The sequence below is a fragment of the Episyrphus balteatus genome, chromosome 2, assembly GCF_945859705.1.
Source record: "Episyrphus balteatus chromosome 2, idEpiBalt1.1, whole genome shotgun sequence".
Lineage (NCBI taxonomy): Eukaryota > Metazoa > Arthropoda > Insecta > Diptera > Syrphidae > Episyrphus > Episyrphus balteatus.
In genome coordinates, this window is record NC_079135.1 from 66,930,129 (window position 1) to 66,952,343 (window position 22,215).

General features: G+C 36.0%; 2 protein-coding genes across 4 annotated transcripts in view; one reads left to right on the top strand and one right to left on the bottom strand.

The window, feature by feature from the left end:
* Positions 1 to 11,378, top strand: part of LOC129909154 (tetratricopeptide repeat protein 28) — a 38,379-nt gene extending 27,001 nt beyond the window's left edge. For 2 of the 3 annotated variants that reach the window (XM_055986142.1, XM_055986141.1), the window contains exons 3-7: positions 3,204 to 6,321; positions 6,388 to 6,507; positions 6,569 to 8,231; positions 8,301 to 9,034; positions 9,093 to 11,378. In XM_055986142.1, coding sequence (XP_055842117.1) covers positions 3,204 to 6,321; positions 6,388 to 6,507; positions 6,569 to 8,231; positions 8,301 to 9,034; positions 9,093 to 11,062 — 7,605 coding nt within the window. In that variant the 3' untranslated portion in view covers positions 11,063 to 11,378. The remainder of the gene's footprint in view (positions 1 to 3,203; positions 6,322 to 6,387; positions 6,508 to 6,568; positions 8,232 to 8,300; positions 9,035 to 9,092) is intronic. The other variant, XM_055986144.1, reaches the window with a different exon arrangement.
* A 4,729-nt stretch (positions 11,379 to 16,107) lies between these two features.
* LOC129910958 (inositol oxygenase) lies at positions 16,108 to 21,962 on the bottom strand. The gene is made up of 4 exons (XM_055988568.1): positions 21,786 to 21,962; positions 17,069 to 17,243; positions 16,419 to 16,995; positions 16,108 to 16,356 (listed from the first exon to the last, which is right to left on the bottom strand). Exons 1-4 carry the CDS (start codon positions 21,801 to 21,803, stop codon positions 16,248 to 16,250), a joined length of 879 nt encoding a protein of 292 aa, XP_055844543.1. The 5' UTR covers positions 21,804 to 21,962; the 3' UTR covers positions 16,108 to 16,247.
* Between the last annotated feature and the right edge of the window lie 253 nt (positions 21,963 to 22,215).

Consider the following 22,215-nt stretch of genomic DNA (forward strand, 5'->3'; position numbering starts at 1 on the left):
GATTTCAGCTAATTTTTCGAACAATTAATCGTAGAATGCGTAATAATGGGTGTACAGAAATAATATTGGTATAAAATAAAAGGTATTTCTCTTGTCTATAAATCTGTATCAAAAGTTTTTTTCTTTGTTAAAAAAAAATAATACATATTAGGTATTTACTTCTCAAAAGGTGATTTTTTTAAGCGAGGCATTTGGCACATCGAAATATCAAATTATTCAGTGGTGACATGCACTTTTTTTTTTGTAATTTTTCGATAGCTTAATGTGTTACCTTTAATTCTATATATAAAATAGTTCTATAAAACATACAAAAACCTTATAATAAGCAAAATACACAAAAACGCGCTGAAATATGCCTATTAAATAATAAGAATATAAACTATAGTTCAGTCAATGGGGAAAAATCTGGAAAAAGCTATGACTTGAGCTAAGTTTGAATGCAGTATTGAATAGGGGTTTATCCCAAGTACAAATCTCAGATTGCGTATTGTTTGGTCTTGTGGGGCGACCGCCATTTTGAAAAACGCATTTGTCTCAATATCTCGAGAACGACTGGTCGGACAGAAAACTAGAGAGGACTTTTTAGATTGGAAATTAGTTAATCTTTCTTTTTCTAGTACATCATTTTTCTCTAGAAGTTATAATTTCAGAGTTACACTACCGAAAATTGTGTGTTTTTTGATATTTTAAATATTTTAAACAACCCTTAGAGTTAAGTGCGGAATTACTGAGAATGAGATACTTTGCGGTTCTGTTACTCTGAAAGTATAACTCCTAGAGAAAAATGATGTACTAGAAAAAGAAAGATTAACTAATTTCCAATCTAAAAAGTCCTTTCTACGCATTCTACGATTAATTGATCGCAAAAATAGCTGAAATCTTGATTTTGAAATCCGAAACTTCAAACTCAAATATCTCCAAAACCCCACTAACGAATTTGAAAATATTTTACCCACGTAATGTGCTTACCGTCACCTTTCATTTGATACCCATTTCGTAAGTGAACACACTGGGCCCAAAAATGTGCCATCTCCTTTAAGCAACAACAAAAGTTAGTGATTTTATTGGTTTTTGATGAACTGTATATCAGTGAAAAATTATATCATACATAAAGAGGGACTATTAAAAGCATTATTTTTAACTGACGTACTTTTAGGTCCGTCACCTTGCCTTTAAGCACGTAATCAAGAACTTTAAGAAAGAAGAAGAACCGAAGACGCTTTTCTGGTGTACACTTACTGAGATTTCAAATTCTTCGGTTACTACGGTTGCACATCTTACTTTAGTAACTGCTCCATCGTACCTACATGTCTATATTTATACGCACATAGGTTTATGGAACTCCTCGTTGCCTGAATGCTTTTTAAAAATCACCCCGCGACTTACCCGTGACAAATCTGCACTGGTCATCAGATAGCTTAATTATTTTTCCAAGACTCGCTCAACGATCTTCATGGTGTGCGACATTTGCTTAATCGAACGGTAAATATGACAGCTTCGAGTATAACCCTTTCCTTTGTATATTCGAAGAAAGTAAGTTTCCCTTGCGATCATCTTGTATAAGCTTGGAGTAAAGTTTCATGAGCCATCTAAACCCGATGTCTCCCATCTTTTTCCAAAATTCTGAGGGAAGGTAAGGTATTTCGTCTGGCCCAACAGCTTTTCCCTTTTTGGATTATTTTACCTCCTCACTAACTTCTTCAACTGTGACATCGGATTATGGATACTTCGCTTAAGTTAGGTGAAGCTATTGGAAAGTATAGCATTGCAAATTATTCAGAATTATTATTAGAAGTCCGTCACATTACTGTCACCACCTGTAAAGAATTTCGTCGTCTTCCACAAGAAGATGGTCTGAGCATTGTAAATTAACCTTTCTTCATTTCATTTCTTCATTTGTGTTCTGTCTTAGCTCTTGAATAGCACCAGCAGTCGGGGTGAAAATTTCGATATAGCTACCGATACATGCTTCCCTTATTCTTTGCTAAAATTAAGGCGCATTTCTTCTCGACTTCTTTCTATAATCCATTTGCACTTTATCACTGGAAAATAAGCAACACATCTTGAATGTGGGCCTTACAAATATGGCCGTTATTTCCCTGGGTCTTAATGCCCTGTATCCTTTCTCACCCTAGCCACAAGGGACCAGAAAGTTTTAATGCAGAAAAACATTTTTTGGAACGACTTAAGAAAAATCCACCGAAATCTTCAACTAGTTCCGACCACTCTACATATTCAAAAATATATCTTACACTGGTATCCACTTTTTTGGCTTCTCTGAGGTTTTTTCTGCTGGTAGTCCCCACCTGCTTAACTCAAGTTCCCCTAAAAATCGGACTTTGAAAACAAGTGAAAACTCGAAATTATATGTCTTAAGTTTTTTTCGATTTTCTGAGAAATTTCAATAGATAAGTGTTTTTTTTTAAGTCACTCAACAATTTTGTACATGACGTCATTGTTCCAAACTCATGTCGCTTTTAATAGACGGTTACCAATTTGTGCTAAATGTTTTAAACTTCAATTACGCTAAAATTAAAAATCAAAAATAGACTTCTAAAAATACTATGAATTCCGTATGCTTCAGGCCTTGATACATAACGTATCTACTATTTTACAATTGCTATCTCACCGCACTTTACGAGTATCTTCAAACTGTTTTCATCCGCAATAAGTGATTAAAAACGATTAATGAAATGAATTCTTGGCATCGCACCAAGCACCAGTTTTTTCTACAAGTCCTCTCCTAACACACACACATGTGATGGTAACATTCCTTTTATGAACCACAACACAACCACCTATGATATACCGTCCATCGTCGCGTCGTCAGAGTCTCTTGACTTGGTTCATTTGAACAACAAGTTTTCATTTTCTTTACTCTTGAATAGATCGCTTCGAACGTGACTGGGTGATGATGGTGATAGTGATGCAGATGATGATGATGAGAATGACGAGGCTTCAAAATCCTCGCCATGGTATGTAAGATGTACATTGGCTTGAGAGCACACCAACCATCTCTCCGGACGATGAAATACCTGACATTAAGGGGTAATTGCATTCACTATTCGGGTGATTGCTTCGCGTACATTATGATCAATGAACATCCATCCCTCCCTCGAAATTTCCAGATTTTTTATTGAAGATTACCCGTTAATTACTTTGGACTGATAAATGTACCTGTTGTTATTTTCTTTTATTTCCAGAATGAACCCGATTGCACACCGGAGTTGCCAGCTGCCAATCGGGCGCTATTTCTTGAGAAAGTCCGCCAATCGAATGCAGCTTGTCAGAGTGGTGATTTTGTTACAGCGGTAGCCCTTTACACAGACGCATTATCCTTGGATCCGGGGAACTACATTCTCTACAGTAATCGTTCTGCAGCTCGCTTGAAACAGGGACAATTTGCATTGGCTTTACAAGATGCAACAAAAGCTCGAGAGTTGTGTCCTCAATGGCCGAAAGCATATTTTCGACAAGGCGTAGCCTTACAGTGTTTAGGACGATATGGAGAAGCTTTGGCTTCATTTAGTGCCGGGTTGGCACAGGACGCACAAAATAAGCAATTGCTTGCAGGTCTTTTTGAGGCTTCAATTAAAAGTCCCTTAAAGCATGCACTAGAGCCAACATTTCAACAGCTTAGAACTATGAGCTTAGATCAAAGTCCGTTTGTTGTAATTTCTGTTGTTGGCCAAGAGCTTTTGCAAGCTGGTCAGTATCATTCAGCAGTAACTGTCCTAGAAGCTGCTCTCCGAATCGGATCTTGTTCTCTTAAATTAAGAGGATCGGTTTTTAGTGCTTTAAGTTCAGCTCATTGGGCACTTAATCAGTTGGATAAAGCAATTGGCTACATGCAACAAGATCTAGCAGTTGCTAAGAGCTTGGGAGATACTGCTGGAGAGTGCCGGGCTCATGGCAATCTGGGTAGTGCATATTTTAGTCAGGGATCTTACAAAGAAGCTTTGACTGCTCATAGATATCAATTAGTACTTGCCATGAAATGTAAGGATACTCAAGCAGCTGCTGCTGCGCTCACATCTCTTGGGCATGTCTATACAGCAATTGGTGACTATCCAAATGCATTGGCCAGTCATAAACAATGTGTCCAATTGGTCAAACAGATGGGTGATCGCTTGCAAGAAGCCAGGGAAATCGGCAATGTTGGAGCAGTTTATCTTGCAATGGGGGAGTTTGATTCAGCTGTCGATTGTCATACTCAACATCTACGTTTGGCTAGAAAACTAGGAAATCAAGTTGAGGAAGCTCGGGCTTATAGTAATCTTGGATCAAGTCACCACTATCGAAGAAATTTTTCCCAGGCGATAACATTTCATGAACAAGTTTTGCGAATTTCCCAACAACTCGGTGATCGGAATATCGAAGCTAGAGCTTATGCAGGCTTGGGACATGCAGCTCGTTGTGCTGGAGATGCGATTCAGGCGAAAAAATGGCATGAAAAACAGCTTGAGATGGCACTTGCTGCACGCGATAAAGTTGGGGAGGGTAGAGCATGCTCAAATCTGGGAATAGTGTATCAGCTTCTTGGTGAACACGATGCTGCGTTAAAACTACATCAAGCCCATTTAACAATAGCTCGACAGTTACATGATCGAGCAGGGATGGGAAGAGCATATGGAAATATTGGAAACGCTTATTCGGCGGCTGGACTTTACGAAGCTGCTATTAAATATCATAAGCAAGAATTGACTATTAGCAAAGAAGTTCATGATCGTAGTGCAGAAGCATCAACTCATGGCAACCTAGCGGTAGCCTATCAAGCATTGGGAGCTCATGATATGGCTCTAATGCACTACCGTGCACACTTAAATATTGCAAGGGAACTCAAAGACACCGCTGGTGAAGCTTGTGCCTTACTGAATCTTGGTAATTGTCTTAGTTCTAGGCAGGAATTTGCACAGGCGGTTCCATACTATGAACAGTATCTGATGCTTTCACAAGAACTTGGTGACGTTGCAGCAGAGGGAAAGGCATGTCACTTTTTAGGATATGCTCACTATTGCATAGGAAACTACCGTGAGGCTGTGCGATATTATGATCAAGATTTAGCATTGGCAAAAGACTTACAAGATAAAATGAATATGGGAAGAGCCTATTGCAACCTTGGCCTTGCTCACTTAGCACTGGGTAATAGTCAAGCTGCTTTAGAGTGCCAGAAGTACTTTTTAGCTGTTGCACACATGACAAATCATCTGCCTGGAAAGTTTCGGGCACTTGGAAACATTGGAGATATTCTTATTCGTACAGTAGAAATTGAAGAGGCAGCTAAAATGTATCAACGACAATTGGCTCTAGCTCGACAGGCAAGGGAAAGACCTATGGAAGCAGCTGCATGTGGCGCACTTGGACTAGCTCATAGATTGATAAAAAAGTTCGACAAAGCTCTAGGTTATCACACACAAGAGCTGACACTGCGTCAAGAAATGGCAGACCTCCCTGGAGAATGTAAAGCACATGGTCATTTGGGAGCAGTGCATATGGCCCTCGGCAATTATACACATGCTGTCAAGTGTTATCAGGAGCAATTGGAACGTGCCCAAGAATTGCAAGACTCAGCTATTGAGGCTCAAGCATATGGTAATCTTGGAATAGCCAAATTGAATATGGGACATTATGAGGATGCTATTGGATATCTAGAGCAGCAATTAGGTACTTTGGAACAAGTGAATACCACCACTACGCAGCATGATAGGGCAAGAGCTCTAGGACACTTGGGTGATTGTTATGATGCCTTGGGAGATTATGAAGAAGGAATAAAATGTCATGAGAGACATCTCCAATTAGCAACAGCTCTTTTAAGCTATCGCGATCAAGAACGAGCTTATCGTGGCTTAGGACATAGTCATCGTGCTTTGGGCAATTTACAAGAAGCACTTGTTTGCCTTGAAAAGAGACTTGTGGTAGCTCATGAGCTTGGAAGTTCCGAGGCAAAAGCAGCTGCTTATGGTGATTTAGGCAACATTCATTGTGCTTTAGGCAATCACGAACAAGCAGTCAACTGTCTAGAACATCAAAAAGAAATTGCTAGAGAATTAGGTGACAGAGCTCTTGTATCTGATGCAACTAGTGCCCTTGGAAATGTTTTCCATCAAATGGGTAACCACGATGGTGCTCTCAAATTGCACAAAATGGATTTGGAAATAAGTGAAAACCTTGGCGTAATGTCTCTTCAAGCACGAGCTTGTGGTAATTTAGGTTCAGTCTATGAGAGTATTCGGAGCTATGTGGATGCTGTTAAGTTCTTTGAAAAGCAGCTATCATTGACAACAGATCGTTTGAGCAAGGCGTATGCCTGTGGCTCCTTAGGTAAATTGAATTTGTTTGTATTTAAGCTCTGAAATGAAATTAAATGTTTTTGCTTTGTATTTTAAGGTCGTGTATTCCATCAAATGGGTCAAACAGCTCAAGCAATAAATTTTCTTCGTCAAGGCTTGGCTATTGTGCAGTCCCTAAATAAATCGGAAGACGAGGCCAAAATAAGGCATCAGTTAGGTAAGTGTACCTTAAATTTTTACTTAAGGACCATCTATATTTTGCTATCTTCTTTTTTAAGGCCTTGCATTACGAGCTTCCGGTGATAATGAGAATGCCCGCACTCAAATGGAAACAGCTGCTCAGATCCTTGAATCGGTTCGTTATGATCAGAGATCTCCAGAAGGCAGAACCGTACTTTTCGATTTGCAAACATCTTGTTACCATATGCTGCAACAGATTTTGGTGTCCATGTCCCGCAATGAGGAGGCTTTAGTTGCAGCTGAAAGATGTAAAGCCCGAACTAGCCCAGACACAAACAGTATCTCTCGCAAGACCATGATCACATGCAGTGAAAGCATATTTGACACAGTCAACAAAGCCAAAACTAATGTTTTGTACTTCAGTTTGGCTGGCAATGAGCTATTTGCCTGGTTTCTCCAGCCACAAAAGGGAATCGTTCGATTCCATTCGGTAGAAATAAATGAAAATACTCTTAAGATTCCTCGAGAAAAGCTTACAGATAATGGGGCTAAGGAGAGCCCAGAAAACTTATTAGAAATCTACATAAACATGGTAAGGGACAGTCTCGGAGTTAATTCGGATACCGTTTTACACGAAGGAGATGGAAGTGGATGGCGTTCTAGTTCAGAAAACCTACTTGATGATTTTTCAAGTGAAAGAGCGGGTTTTCTTCGTATGGTCAATCGAAACCATTTACTTAATTCCAGCAACTATTCACTAAGTTCATTATTTAGTTTAGGTAGTGTAGGTGGTTCAGTGGCAAGCTTACAAGGTTCTACCCGATCAATTGCAAGTTTGCAGGGATCAACTAGATCTCGACGAGCTCAAATGTTACCCACATGGCAAGGTCCAAGCTGCTTGCATACTCTCTACAACCTCCTCTGGGAACCATTTGATGATCTTTTGCCTTCTGGGGGAGCAGTTTCTCGCCAAGGCCGAAAAGAGCTCATACTTGTTTTAGAGAATGAATTGTATTTAGTTCCATTTGCAATTTTGAGAAGCTCAAAAGAAGATGGAGAATACTTGTCTGAACGCTGTTCGATCATTACGATTCCCTCACTTCAGTCTCTTCGTTTAAAAAGCAAAACAATTCGTACTCGCGAGCTAGCTGAAAATCTGAATACTGCGTTGGTTGTTGGGGGTCCTCGGATTCCATCAACTCTATCTGAAACATGGGGTTGGTCAGAATCACCGGCGTCTATACAAGAAGCTGCAATGGTAGCTGATATGCTACAATCGAAAGCTTTGGCAAGTTGCAATGCTACCAAGGAAGCTGTAGTATCAGAGCTTCCAACTGCGGAGTGTGTTCATTTCGCCGCAAATCTAAGTTGGAAGCTTGGAGCTGTAGTTCTCAGCCCTGGTGATGTTGTCGATTCTCAATCACAGAAACGCTACTACCAATCAACTTCGAATAATGAGGAAAATGATGATGAAGGCAATGAATTAGCAAATCAAAGCATTGAAATTCCACCTTTGTCTGATTTCATCCTTTCTGCTGCTGATGTCCTGACAATGAAATTAAATGCAAAACTAGTGGTTCTAAGTTCTTATCATTCTATTGAACCCATAACCGGAGCTGGAGTAGCAAATTTAGCAGGAAGTTGGCTATGCGCTGGAGCAGGTGCTGTGCTCATATCACTTTGGCCTGTTCCTGAAACAGCCGCTAAAATTCTTCTTAGAGCTTTTTACTCAGCTCTTTTACAAGGATCTAGAGCAGCAAGGTATGTCAATTAACAAATTTCCTATTCAAGTTCTAAACAAAAGCATAATTTTATTCTTCCTTTTTATAGAGCTCTTGCAGAAGCTATGCAAACAGTGCAACACACAAAACACTTTGCTCATCCAGCAAACTGGGCCGGATTTTTGTTGATTGGTGGAAATGTCCGGCTTTCAAATAAGGTAGCTTTGATGGGACATGCCTTATGTGAATTGATGCGAACCCCAGATAAGTGTCGAGATGCCTTGAGAGTTTGCTTGCACCTCGTGGAGAAAAGTTTACAAAGAATTCATCGAGGACAGAAAAATGCTATGTACACCACCCAGAAGAGCATAGAGAACAAAGCCGGACCAGTTAACGGATGGAAGGACTTACTGATGGCAGTGGGCTTCCGGTTCGAACCGGCCGCAAATGGAATACCTTCCAGTGTGTTTTTCCCACAAGCCGATCCTGAAGATCGATTGTCGCAGTGCTCAGCAAGTCTTCAAGCACTGTTAGCACTGACTCCAATAACTTTGCAGGCATTAGCTAAACTTGTAAACAGTGTGGATGTAGCTGATGATATAATAGCTGTTATTAGAAATGTTCTAAGTCAGTTTCCACCTAAGGGTAGTCCGGAAGTGGAGTCTTGCATTGAGATTCCGTTGTCAGTAAGACTTTGGAGAGTTTCAGGTTGCCACGAACTTTTGGCATCTGTTGGATTTGATCTGACCGAAGTGGGACAGGATCAAGTAACCCTGCGCACAGGCAAGCAGGCAAATCGTAGAAGCTGTCAGTTTGTTTTGCAAGCTCTTTTAGCTCTCTTTGGTAAGATCTGATCATTATATAACTAAGTTATTTAGAATTTACTATTTTTTTTTCACAGACACTCAAGAAGCTCCAAAAACTCTTGGACTAGATTCGAGTAGTAGCTGTGAGTCGCTTAATGAAGATTCTCGACCAGAAAATCCAATGAGTGCTTCAACGGGCTCCCTATCTGGTCCAACATCCCAACAAGCTAGCATATCACCAACAGACACAGTGAAATCAATGAACATTGGGATGACTTTGCCACCACTTCCCATTAATAGACCACGCATTCTTAGTGCTGGTGGAGGAGCATTCATCTCATATGTCCGTCGAAGAGGTGAACCAGATGGAGGCCGTACTGATACTGAATCTTCAGCCCCGAGCACAAAAAATACTAACCTTACTGTAGGACCACCATCTATTTATCCAAATCTAGATTCAAGTCTAGCAAATACAACAGATAGCGAGCTTTCGGATGGATATATATCCCAGAGTCACCTAAAGAAGCCTAATGGTCCACGTTTGGGCTACTCCAGTCTTCGCGGACCAGTTCGTGTGTCTCGACCTGGTGGCGGAGGAGAAAGTGACGCTGCATTTACACCAAGTCCACCAGTAACAACTCAAACAGCGGTGGATCCAAATGTTTCCTTAGCTTTGGCACATCAAACTCGAATTCGCAACTTATACTCAAGCACCGGAATGACTTTCCTTGGAGATAGTGTTATTCCAGAGATGAGTGTGCCACCAAGCATGTCTCGCCGCCCAGATAGCTCCAGTTCTGCCAGTTCCACTACAGACTGGGAAGGCTCTGGTCATGCAACTGTCTTGCGAAGATCTAATCAACAACAAAACATGCCACCATTGCCCCCACCACGACAGAACCTGCCATTAGTTGATAGTCTACGCCCACTTGCACCATTAGCGCCTGTGTACAACAATCTCGGAAACCTACCAAGTGCTGGTCCATCAACCACTTGCATCAGTAATGTCTTGGAATCGGCAAGCTCTGACTCAGAGTTTGAAAGGGGACTTGAAATACCTTCACAATCATTAGCTCATTTCAGAATGAAGCCCAAAATCAAATTAGGAAATGCCCAGATACTCCTGTCAAATCGGTTAAAAGAAACCACTTCAATGTTCATGGATCGTTTAAGCGTTCGAACTGAAGTTTCTGCATCGAATTCTTCGAATGTTGCAATAGCTGGTGGCAGTAGAAAGCCTTTAACTCTCCCTGAAGATGATAATACTTTGGTTTTTAATTCGTCAAGCCTTTATTTTGCTCCAGCTGAGACTGAAATCGAAAGCGGAAAGAAAGAGCACAGCTCAAAAGCACCTGTGGCAAGTACTTCCACAGCTGCAACTTCCAAAGACAATTCTAAGCCTACTACCAAGAGTATTCAAGATACTATCATGCGACATATGAATAGAGAAATGACTCCTACTATCTCAGAAGTATACCATGAGAGAAATTTGGGATTAGGATTAGCTCCGCCATTATCGAAATTGCTTCTTAGTAAAAACTATGATGAATCGGAGAGTAAACTTTCGCCAGCTGGCTGTGCTATCAAAAGCATTGTGGATGCAGTGAGTGAAATGGAGCTTAGTAGTACGTCAAATGCTGCCACAAATCCGAAGTCAAATAATGAGGAGGTGTGCTCGGTTTGTGGTGAACCTGCCAACATAATATGTCGATGCAAAGCTGCCACGGTCCAAAAAAAATCTACTCTCAAGCCATGGTTGAGCAACATTCCATCGAGTATTGTTAAAGCCAGCGATCTAACAACTGCTGATATCCTAGAACGTCAAAATAAAATAAAAACCACAAATTCCGGTGGCAATAGTGAAGGAGTGAACAGCATGGTTGGGAAACGAACTAGCAGTCCCTTCAGCGAACTTTGTCGCCGAGACGAAGGTGATGGGCGGTCAGTTGCTGATTCACAATGTAGCAGTAGCTATAAGACAGATGTGACAAATGCAACAATTACTTTAAATCCTGCCAGTCAATTGGCAGCAAGCAATCGAAATAAGTTTGGAACAAACTCTTAAACGTTCGTGTAGAAGGACTCACAAAGATTAAATATAAAAAAAGAACTGAATTGTGTCGTTTAAATATAATTTTTAGGTACTTTTTTTTAAAATTACATTAAGTTAATTAAGGAGCAATATTTAAATGTTATCAGCTACAAACATATAAAGCCTAATATATGTAAGTAGAACCTTTATTTCTGTATTAAAGTTCAAGATTAAGTTTAAAAGCATATTTTCATTTTAAATTTATCATAGTGTATATAAAAATATGTTAAGTATTTAGTATTAATGCTAAGCACCCATTTCATTTTAATGCATATCTACATTATAGCTTATTAATGTTATGAATAAAAATCAGAATAAATTAATGTGTTTTTGTAATTGCTTAAATTTATTTCCCAAAATCAAAATTGAGAGTTGAACTAACATATGTATGTACATTTGGGTGGTCCTTATTTGGGATATGCAGTTAGATTGCCGCCATCCGGTTGGAAATACTTCGAAAATGTGAACTTTTCATTTTCTTTGATTGTTTTAGGTAATTTTATAATTGTATAAGGCAGTGCCGGTTTAAGCACTACCGGCGCCCCTGGGCAAGATTGCAAGTGGCGCCTCTAAAAAAAAATCATTTTAAAACAATTTTTTAAAATCACGAAAAAAGCATACTTGTTAATGCAGTTTACCTTTATCTCTGACTTTTTTGTTTAAACACATTTAAAGAGATGTAGATCCAGTAGGTACAGTTGGGTTTATTTGAACAATATTTTTCAAAATCTTTTTCAACTACATAAATGTCGTTTTCGAATGGAATCACTCAATGATTCACTCATTCTGAAATCCAACAAAAGTTTGAATCGCTTCCACTCTATTCTGTTTGGTGAAATTCACTAGGAGAAATTGTTTGACGTTTAATTATTTAATTTCGTTTTCAATTGGCTCTGCGGAAGCGTCCAGAAACCGGAATCATTCAGAAGCCTGTTGAAAGTCTTTTAATCGCACGAATATGACAGTAGAAAATCAAAAAATATTTATTTTATTATTCAACAATACAGATATAAGATATAGAATTGAGTGGAAGCGATTGAGACTGTTTTTTTTTTTTTTGGATTTAAGAAGAGCTGTCAATTTTTCAAGAGTTGGGAAATGAGCTCGGGAGTAGTTCTCACGTTTAGTTTCAAATAAATGAAAATTGTGGACAGTAAGAATAATAAAAACCGAATGTTTTAGAGTGCTTATGTTGCACCTACATATTTGCAACTATGTAAATCTTCATCTATTTAATTCTTTAAAGTACAATATTTTACAAATAACCCATTTTAATTTTGTTTTGACACATATATATGACAGTACAGCTGAGCTGATTGATATCTATTCTTTTCGGTCCAGTTCTGTTTTTTTTTATTCATTAAAGTCTGGTTCGTCAGTCTATTCTATTCCATATCCGAAAGAAATAAATAAACACATTCCATCTTCATATTACCAGCTATGATTAAGTGATTTAAATATAGGGGCACCTTTGCAAAAATTAATTTGGTTGGAGGAAAGAAATTGGGACACCTTTTTCTTCAAAGATGAACGAAGATCAACCCAAAATTAAGGGGTGCCTTCATTCTTCAAAATGTCAAGGACTAAAAATAAGAGCGCCTTTGAAAAAGTAAAATAGAAAAAAAATTGTTTCGCCTTTGTGAAAGTAAATATCATTAAAACATCGATTGGAAAGATTTCGTTATTTATAAAGACTTTTGTAAAATTCCGGGGCGCATTCGGCGCCCCTCAATCCTTGCGCCCCTGGGCGACGGCCCAGGCTGCCCCCCCCCCCCCCCCTAAAACCGGCCCTGGTATATGGGGTTTTCCGGATTGTACCGGGAGACTATGCAGTTGAAATAAAAATTCGCAAAAATTAAAGAATTTTTTTTCGCTATTTAGAACTAATTGATGTCCATCCACCGTGGAATTTTGGCAAAAAGCAATATAAGGACCACCGAATTTTACACGTCGGAAGTGTTACTCATACATACAAAATGAAACAAATATCAAACATAAGTATTGCGACAACTTTTTATGCACATAAACGCATCAACTACTGTTATATATCCTAGGCAAGTTATATGTATGCAAGTTATCCTTAGTCCTGTTAAGTAACCCCAAGTGCAGAGATACTCAGAAGGAGATAGGAAACTTCTGACGTCATACTGGTTTGCCTACAAGCTTGGATTGATAGATACTTTTGGATAAGTATGTCAGAAACGATTGAGGCTTTTGGCTAAGTATGCGTGAAAACTCGCATATGTATTGGAAATATATTTTTTGCCCCCAATTTGCAAAACAAAATAAAAAATGCCATTATACTATGTTCAGTAAGCCTTGTAAAACGCACATTTTTTTTAAGTTGGTTTTTGTTTACTTAATTATCCAAGTTAAAAGGGTGTTTTTTTGAGAAGAGTGAAAAGTTGGATTTTATAACATAAACTTAATTTCACGGAGCAATGGAAGCACAATTATACTACGTGATTTAAGCGTTAAAAAAAATGTTATTAAGAAAAAAGTTTTTTCTTGTATCTCAGCATTAAAAATTTTCCCTAAATCATGCATAATTAAAAGTTATCTTTAGTCCTGTTAATTAACCCCAAGTGCAGAGATACTCAGAAGGAGATGGGAAACTTCTGACGTCATACTGGTTTGCCTACAAGCTTGGATTGATAGATACTTTTGGATAAGTATGTCAAAAACGATTGAGGCTTTTGGCTAAGTATGCGTGAAAACTCGCATATGTATGCGAAATATATTTTTTGCCCCCAATTTGTAAAACAAAATAAAAAATGCCATTATACTATGTTCAGTAAGCCTTGTAAAACGCACATTTTTTTAAAGTTGGTTTTTGTTTACTTAATTATCCAAGTTAAAAGGGTGTTTTTTTGAGAAGAGTGAAAAGTTGGATTTTATAACATAAACTTAATTTCACGGAGCAATGGAAGCACAATTATACTACGTGATTTAAGCGTTAAAAAAAAATGTTATTAAGAAAAAAGTTTTTTCTTGTATCTCAGCATTAAAAATTTTCCCTAAATCATGCATAATTAAAAGTATAAAATCTAACTTTTCATATAATTCGAAAAACACCTTTTAACCTTGAACATTTGTTGAAACTCTTTTGGTTCTTGGATATCATATCAACTGAAATACATACTTTCACTATGGCTATGTGAAGCTGCCACCCCCAAATGCTAATTTTTTTTTTCAAACCTATCTGGTTCGATTGCCCAAAGTTAGCATAAGATTTTTTTTCGTTAGCATACCCTTAGTTCTAAAATTATAACGGAATTATTTATTTTCACCTCAAAAATCACAAAAAATAATTTTTTTTTATTCAGTGTAAAAGTTGTTGGTTTTGCACTGTGGTTCGTTTGCCCAACGTTAGCCCAGGATAGCCCAACTTTTTTTTCTTGATTGCACTATTTTTCAAAAGATACAACAAAAAAAATTTTTTTTTATCAGAAACCAAAAAAATTGTGATTTTTTTTTCCTGTGAAAAAATCGTTAGTTTTAAACCGTGGTTTGTTTGCCTAAGGTTAGCCCAGAATATCCCTACTTTTATTTTTGCTATCCTACGCTTAGTTTCCAAATTATAGAAGAATTAGTTTTTATTTACCACACCAAAAAAAAAAGTACGTATACACCACAGTGACCTTTTTTTAATATTTATAATTAAGAACAATTAAATCCACTGGTGTTTGCATTCCACCTCAAATTTTATTTATTTGACTTAAAATTTTTACTTGATTGAATGTAATCCATATAACATTCCTGTTAAGAAGGTTAAGTTAACATTTCACATAAAAAACCACAACATACAAATAATTTGTCAAGTCTTAAAATCAATGATTTTTTTGGTTTGTCATATAAGTACCTAGAAAGCTACATGCTTAGTAAAATATATATATGTTTAAGCTGTTAGTACCTGTTTTGCCGTTCTACTTATGTTAACTTTAGTCCCGCCTACCTCTGCCCTAATAAAAAATATTCATCTTTTTATAAAAACGATTATAAACTACTTTAGAGTTCGTTTCGTGTCTCGTTTCATTCAGCTCTATAAAATACTTTGAAATATTTTTTTTTTATATAGCCAGATTACCTGAACCTAAATTTTCTAATTAATTAATTAAAAAAAGAGCACGTATACGCAACAGTGTAAATAGACAACCTGTAAATAATGTGAACTACAACTTTGGCCTGGATGCTAACACACTCTAATCGAAATTAAATAAACACTTGCGCTCAATAGTTAAATAAGTGTATTAATAAATAAATATTATTTTCACATAGGAATACAATATTTAAATCATTTCTTCATTTTTAAAATATTACAAAAACAAAAACATAAATATAAATAAATACAAACCAAATATAAAACCAATAGAAATAAACAAAGTATAAATTACATTTTTTAAGGCTATCGGATACACAAACCTATAAAGCAACTGTAGCGCTGCATCTGATTCATAGATTTCTGATTTCTCTGTGTGATAGTGAATATCATAGATTTGGATTTATTTTTGACATTTCAATTACTTTACATCCAGATGTATTTTTTAAACTAGTGAATAATATAACAATTAAAGATAATATAAAATAAGAAGAAGGCACCTAAAAAAGTCTTTGTTTTCTGTTAAAATATACTTTTCTAAAAGTTTTATGGGTGCTGGCATCGAACCAGACATATCCGATTGATTTCCGTGTTTGAAATATAACCATTATAAAACGCAAAATAACGTTATTTTCACTGTTTTTGAAATTATGCTTTAATGTGTGGTACTTAATTTCAACATAATTTGAAGTGGTGTCTATAAGAACACTTTTTTTTTATTCCAAAAACTGTTTAAATCATTTCGATAATTCTTTTATTGTGCGAGATATCTTAAGTTTAAGTTAATAAGCCAAAGGCTAACATAACTTATCTAAATTTTGAGTTAATAACCAAAAGACTTACTTACGGCAGATTCTTTGTCATCTTGTATATTATATAATTGAACTGTTTAAAACTTAAAAAAAAAACATATAAAAAATCGTATAACCAATATTATATGTATTTATTATAAGCTTAATTTTTATATTCACCACAGACAAATTTTAATGTAAAAAAAACATCATACAACTATAAATTAGATAACTCTTATTTTAGAATAATATCATCAGCATAACAATTTTACCATTCCAGTTCTCCTGGGCAGTATTTGTCAATCAATGATTGGTAATAAGGCCAAAGTTCTTCTATATCAGGGTATTTTGTACTTTTTGTGTATAAATCATAACGACTGAAAAATAATTTTAAATTAGAAAATTAAATCAACAAAAAAGACATTTAAAAGGCCCTTACTTAAATATCAAAACCCATTTCTTCATAAGTTCATCCTTTGGTTCGCACAAATGTTCATAGTCACCACCATTATGCCAAGGGTAGAACGAATGAAAACGAATGATATTCAGAGCCTCTTCAGGCAATGTGCATTTGTTATGCTTCAGCACTTGGTACATGTATTCATCATGACCCCACGATATGAGTACATTGTCAAGGCCGCAGTTGGGCTTATACATTCCGTATTTTGTGTTGTATTTTGGATTGTCGCCATCGGGATTTCCAATAAAACTTTCATCGCGATAAACAATACTTTTACCCCACTCACAGCCAACGACAAAAGTGTCACCAACTACTGCCCATTGGGGCTCCTCGTAAAATGCCATCACTTTACCAAGGTCATGAATGAGTGCTGTCAGATGTAACCAGTCGTGTTGTGGAAATTCGGCACGTGCACGCTCGGCGGTCTGGAAAGCATGAATGATGTTTGGCAAATTAATATCAGGGTCAGACTCGTCCACAAGATCGTTAAGTTTTTCCAAAGCATCCCGAATATTTGCCTTAAAAGTGTTGAATTTAAGCCATTTTTCGCGGCGACCTTAAAAAGGTAAAAATAAATGTAAAATTTCTACGTTTTACAATTGTTGATTTCGAAAACAAAAACAACATACCCTTTACAAAATCAACCGTTTGATTGAGATGCATATCACGATAAGTTTGTCTTACACGTTCTTTTAATGGATCATTTTCATCAACACTATAGTCACGAAATTGGGAAAGCTTCTTATCAGCAAAGGAAGCTTCTGGCCGAAGAAGTTCCGATGGATCAATGATGTCAATACATCCCTGAAAAATAAATAAATAAACAATTCTGAATAACAATATTGAAGTTTTTTTGCATGAAAATTGTAATTTCATAAAAAAAATTTAAAAAAAGTCTTAAAAGTTGTTATAATAAGCTAGTGACATTTAGATGAATGTGCTAAGAGTTCTAAAAATTGTATATCTAACTAACTGAACCATTTTGTTTACAATATTTTACTACATTGCCATCTACTGTAAAATCTTTTTACTATTCAGAAGCTTAAACATTTAACAACTTCCATACAGGATAAAAGGGGCCTTCCCTTTTCAAGGGGTCGGCGCACAGTGGTGCCATTGGTCGTTTTTGACGTCAAAATTCATTTCCACGGCCATTTCTGGACGAAAAGTTATGAAATTTGGTACACTGAATGATAATAGTATGGAGAATAAGAAAAAGCTGCCAACTTTTTTTTATTCAAAATGGCGGCTCCAAAATGTCGGAAAGAATGGGCGTTAAAATAGAATTTTCATTTTCAAAATAGTATATAAGCTGGAAATTGGGCTAAATTTATAACAAAAATAAATTCATATTCTTTAAAAAAAAATTAAAAATTTTAAAAGCAAAGTGCAAAAAATGCTAAATTAGTAAAACACACTTTAAAACCCCTTATTACGCTATTTCATGGATTGTTTTTTTAAATTAGCACAATTTTGAGATCTCTTTTATTTATTTTTTATAAGAAAATTGAAAATATTGCGGTTATATGGTTGCCAACTATGTTTTAAGTAAATATTAGAAAACATGATATAATAAAAAGTTTCAATGTTCAATAAAACTGAGAACAAAAATATACTTTTCTAATAGATTTTAATGTTCTAAATTCAAATCTGAAGTCGAAAAAAATCTATGACGTCACGTTTCGTAGATAAAAATTAATTTTGAACTACTTATATCTCAAAAACGTAACGTCTTAGATTTTGAATCCTAAATCTAAGAGCTGACACCTTTTTGTTATGAATTTAGCCCAATTTCTAGCTTATATACTGTTTTGAAAATGAAATATCTATTTTAACGCCCATTCTTTCCGCCATTTTGGAGCCGCCATTTTGAATAAAAAAAAGTTGGTAGCTTTTTCTTATTCTCCATACTATTATCATTCAGTGTACCAAATTTCATAACTTTTCGTCCAGAAATGGCCGTGCAAATGAATATTGACGCTAAAAACGACCAATGGCACCACTGTGCGGCGGCGGCGCGGCGTGTGCTTAAAATCTTACTGCAGGATCTATTCTCTTGGTTCACACAAACAAATGATTTTCTAAAAAAATTGAAATTTTTAGGTGAGTACAAATAAAAAAAATTAAACTATTTACAATTTTCACTTCCTTAATAAAAACAAACAAAGAACTCATTTTTCCGCACACAATTTTACTAATGCCCAATTATTGTGTGTCAAAAAGAGGTGAAGACTTTCAAATTTCACTGGTGAAACAGCGTAATTGTAGAAGGAAATTTTTCGTTTACGATTTCGTTTTGTCATTTTTGAATGGAATTTTTCGTTTCCCATCAGCAATTCAGAACTTGAGGAAACACTTAAGTTATTTTTTTAAATCGTGAAAATACTTTGTCCTTATTTTGTTTAATTGCGACAGTCAAAAAATCAAACTGCTCAAAGAGCTCAAAGATAGCAGGATATATGTATGTACCTATATTTAACAACTGAGAATTAATCTTTTCAATAGTGTCAAAAATGTTTCCTCTGCTTAATATTTAGCACGTCATAAATCAGTTTTACTGAAAAAATGTAGGTATACAAAAGTTTCAAAGTATGTTAATACCAGAGATTGGTAGCCCTTCCAAATACCAAATGACTTTTCCCCCTCATCGCCTTTAGGACTCTAAACATAAATATTTCATGAAAATGAAGAACTTTAAAATTCAAATAGCAGTGGAAAGATTTTGTCTTGCTTTTCATACAAACATTTCTTGAGGAATGTTGTTCATTGATACGTCCACAGATCTAAACGAACAGGTAGGTTTCTTTTAAAAAAATAAAAGTTGAATGTCGAAGAACGAATGAAAGTTATACTTTCCGAATGGAAAATGAGTTTTCACAATGCGATAGAGCGATTTAAATTTTGATTTGAAGTTTGAATAACAACAGCGCTTTTCCTCTACGAAAAAAAAAGAGTGTGTGTACACATGTACACGCGACTGAAGTTATACTTCTCATTCAGTATATGTAAATGAATTTCATTTGATATTTTAAACTTCTATTATTTAATTAATTAATCCACAATTCGTTTTTTTACATTTTTATCAAGTGAACAATAAATTAATTCTTTCATCCTCCTTGCGTCTATGTAGTTTTCAATTTATTCTGTGAAATTTATTTCACAGAATATTTTTATAAATAAGACAGATAATTTTTCGTGATCTTTTCTCTTGGTTTTTATAATAGTAAATATATTTCTATTTTTTTAGTAAAATATTTCTTTTTTTATTATAAAAAAAAATTCCGGTACAATCCGGTTTTTCGACTTTTTTCAAAATTTCGAGAAAATCGCGTTTGAAAGTTGGGGTAAATTTTTTTTTTCGAAAAATCCTCGAATCTTTGAACGCTCCTGGAAGCTAAACCGCTTGAGAGCAATTTTTGAAAGTGATGCCAAATGATAGCTTTTGTCATGGGCCTACGCTTTGCACATTTTCAGATTTTTAAAAAATCGCCTTCCATGTTAAACCGCCACATCATGCCTATTTTTTCAGAATCGTGCCTATTTTTTTTTTACTTTTAAGTTCTCCCGGTTTGAGAACGCGTGGACCTACAGGGATGGGAGTTGTACCCAAATGTAGGTTTGAGTCCCCGCTACCTTTTGTCATCAAAAATTTTATTTTCATTTTCTTCAAAATTCCGCGATATAGGCGTTGGAACGCTTTGATCTAGAGACAGGGGAGTGGTGCCATATGAAAGGTTATATTCTCAGCTACCCGATAGTGGTATAATCCGGTTTTTCGATTTTTTTCAAAATTCCGAGAAAATCGCGTTTGAAAGTTGGGGTAAAATTTTTTTTCGAAAAATCCCCGAATCTTTGAACGCTCCTGGAAGCTAAGCCGCTTGAGAGCAATTTTTGGGAGTGATGCTTAATGATAGCTTGTGTGATGGGCTTACGCTTTGCACATTGTCAGATTTTTAAAAAATCGCCTTCCATGTTAAACCGCCACATCATGCCTATTTTTTCAGAATCGTGCCTATTTTTTTTTTACTTTTAAGTTCTCCCGGTTTGAGAACGCGTAGACCTACAGGGATGAGAGTTGTACCCAAATGTAGGTTAGAGTCCCCGCTACCTTTTGGCATCAAAAAAATTTTGTTTCATTTTCTTCAAAATTCCGAGATATAGGCGTTGGAAGTTGCGGCGCTCACTTTCAGCTCAGCTCAAATGAGCTAAGCTATGGTACCTAGCTCAAATTTGAGCTGAGCTGTGAGCTGAGCTGAAATGTGAGCTCTTTGCAACCCTGGCAACTTGCCACATGGAAATTACCACATGCAACTTGCCACATGCAACTTGCCACAGGCAACTTGCCACAGGCAACTTGCCACATACAACTTGCCACATGCAACTTTCCACATGAAACATGTTACTTGCAACGTGTTGTGTGTTTTATGTTTGCCGTACTGCGGCGTACTGCATTTTTAAATACTAAAGTACTGCCTACTCTAAAGGTGAAACGACAGCCCTGCTACCCAGGGTGATCGCGTCATAATCCCTTTGACATTCTTGTCAAAAAGTAAATTTTCATACCCACCCTCCCATAAGAAGTATAACTTCAAAAAAAACTTTTCGAGTTCAACAAAACTCAATTAGTCTTTAAAATTGCGTCGTCGCCGTCGTCGGTTTCGTAGGTATTAAGTACATACATATATACGCTTCACATTTATGTATTTTAATGTTGTATACACCTTATCGGCGAACGAGGAGTTTAATGTCAATTTTTCTGCAAAGCAATAAAAACCAGACGAAAGGTAACGAAAAATAGGTAAATATTATAGGTAAGGTACAAGAAATTTAAATTTTGAAAATAATAAATTTTTGAGTTGCTGTGGACAGGATTGTTAAAAAAATAAGTGCCCATATGTATGACACGTTAACAAAAGTGTTTTGCACAAATACATAACACAGATTTTTGTTTTGTAGTTTAAATTGCAAATATATTTTTCCTTAAGGATCCGAATATTTGTACATCACTTCTAAATTTCTTCTTCCGGAAGTGCTCGCATAAAATTTGTTCCAATACATCAACTTATATTGAAATTTTGTATGAAAAAAGAACACTAGAACTGATCCCTAGGAATGCATTTAAACAAAAAGTTCCATAATTCATGTAAATAAATGTTAATGTAAATTTCACTAAGATTCTGCTTAATTTGTAATGCTTAACACATTTTCTGAAAAAATATAATAACAAACAACGCAATTAGGTATTATCAACAGAACATGAATTTGAATATTCGTAGGTAACACTTCTTAAGTATCTTATTGTTCCATAAAAATGTTTAATATTTCACTATGTGATTTGGTTTTTACCTGTGGCAAGAATTTCATTTTAATTGAATTGCAATGTCCTTATTCAAAAAAAAAAAAAATTAAATACAATATATTCACGTGAGTTTCAAACAAAATAGATTCCGCGAGATGTATTGCCTTGAACCAGAAAACGATTCACTTAGGTCAAGCTCTAAAACACTTTTAAACGATTCGCGTCAAAACGATGTTCTTTTATAGTAAAAACAAAACACATCTCGTAACACCAACAACAACAAGTAATTGATAACAAATTGCCAATTGATAATGTATTTAGAAGCGATCTTCTAAAATAATATGCCGACCAGTCTGGCTTTGTTCGGACTTACCAATGCCTAAATAGAAGTATATTTTTGTGGTAATCTTAAAAACGCGAGAGAACAATCTTAATAAATTTATTGTAAATTGTCAATAAGTACTAATTAATTGTTAA

Bases quoted from the DNA above. Each gene is read 5' to 3' on its own strand.
- LOC129910958 (XM_055988568.1), bottom strand. The intron at 16,996-17,068 runs GTATGTTGTTTT...TACCTTTTTAAG, and splicing joins AACGGTTGATTTTGTAAAGG to GTCGCCGCGAAAAATGGCTT. The intron at 16,357-16,418 runs GTAAGGGCCTTT...ATTATTTTTCAG, and splicing joins AAATGGGTTTTGATATTTAA to TCGTTATGATTTATACACAA.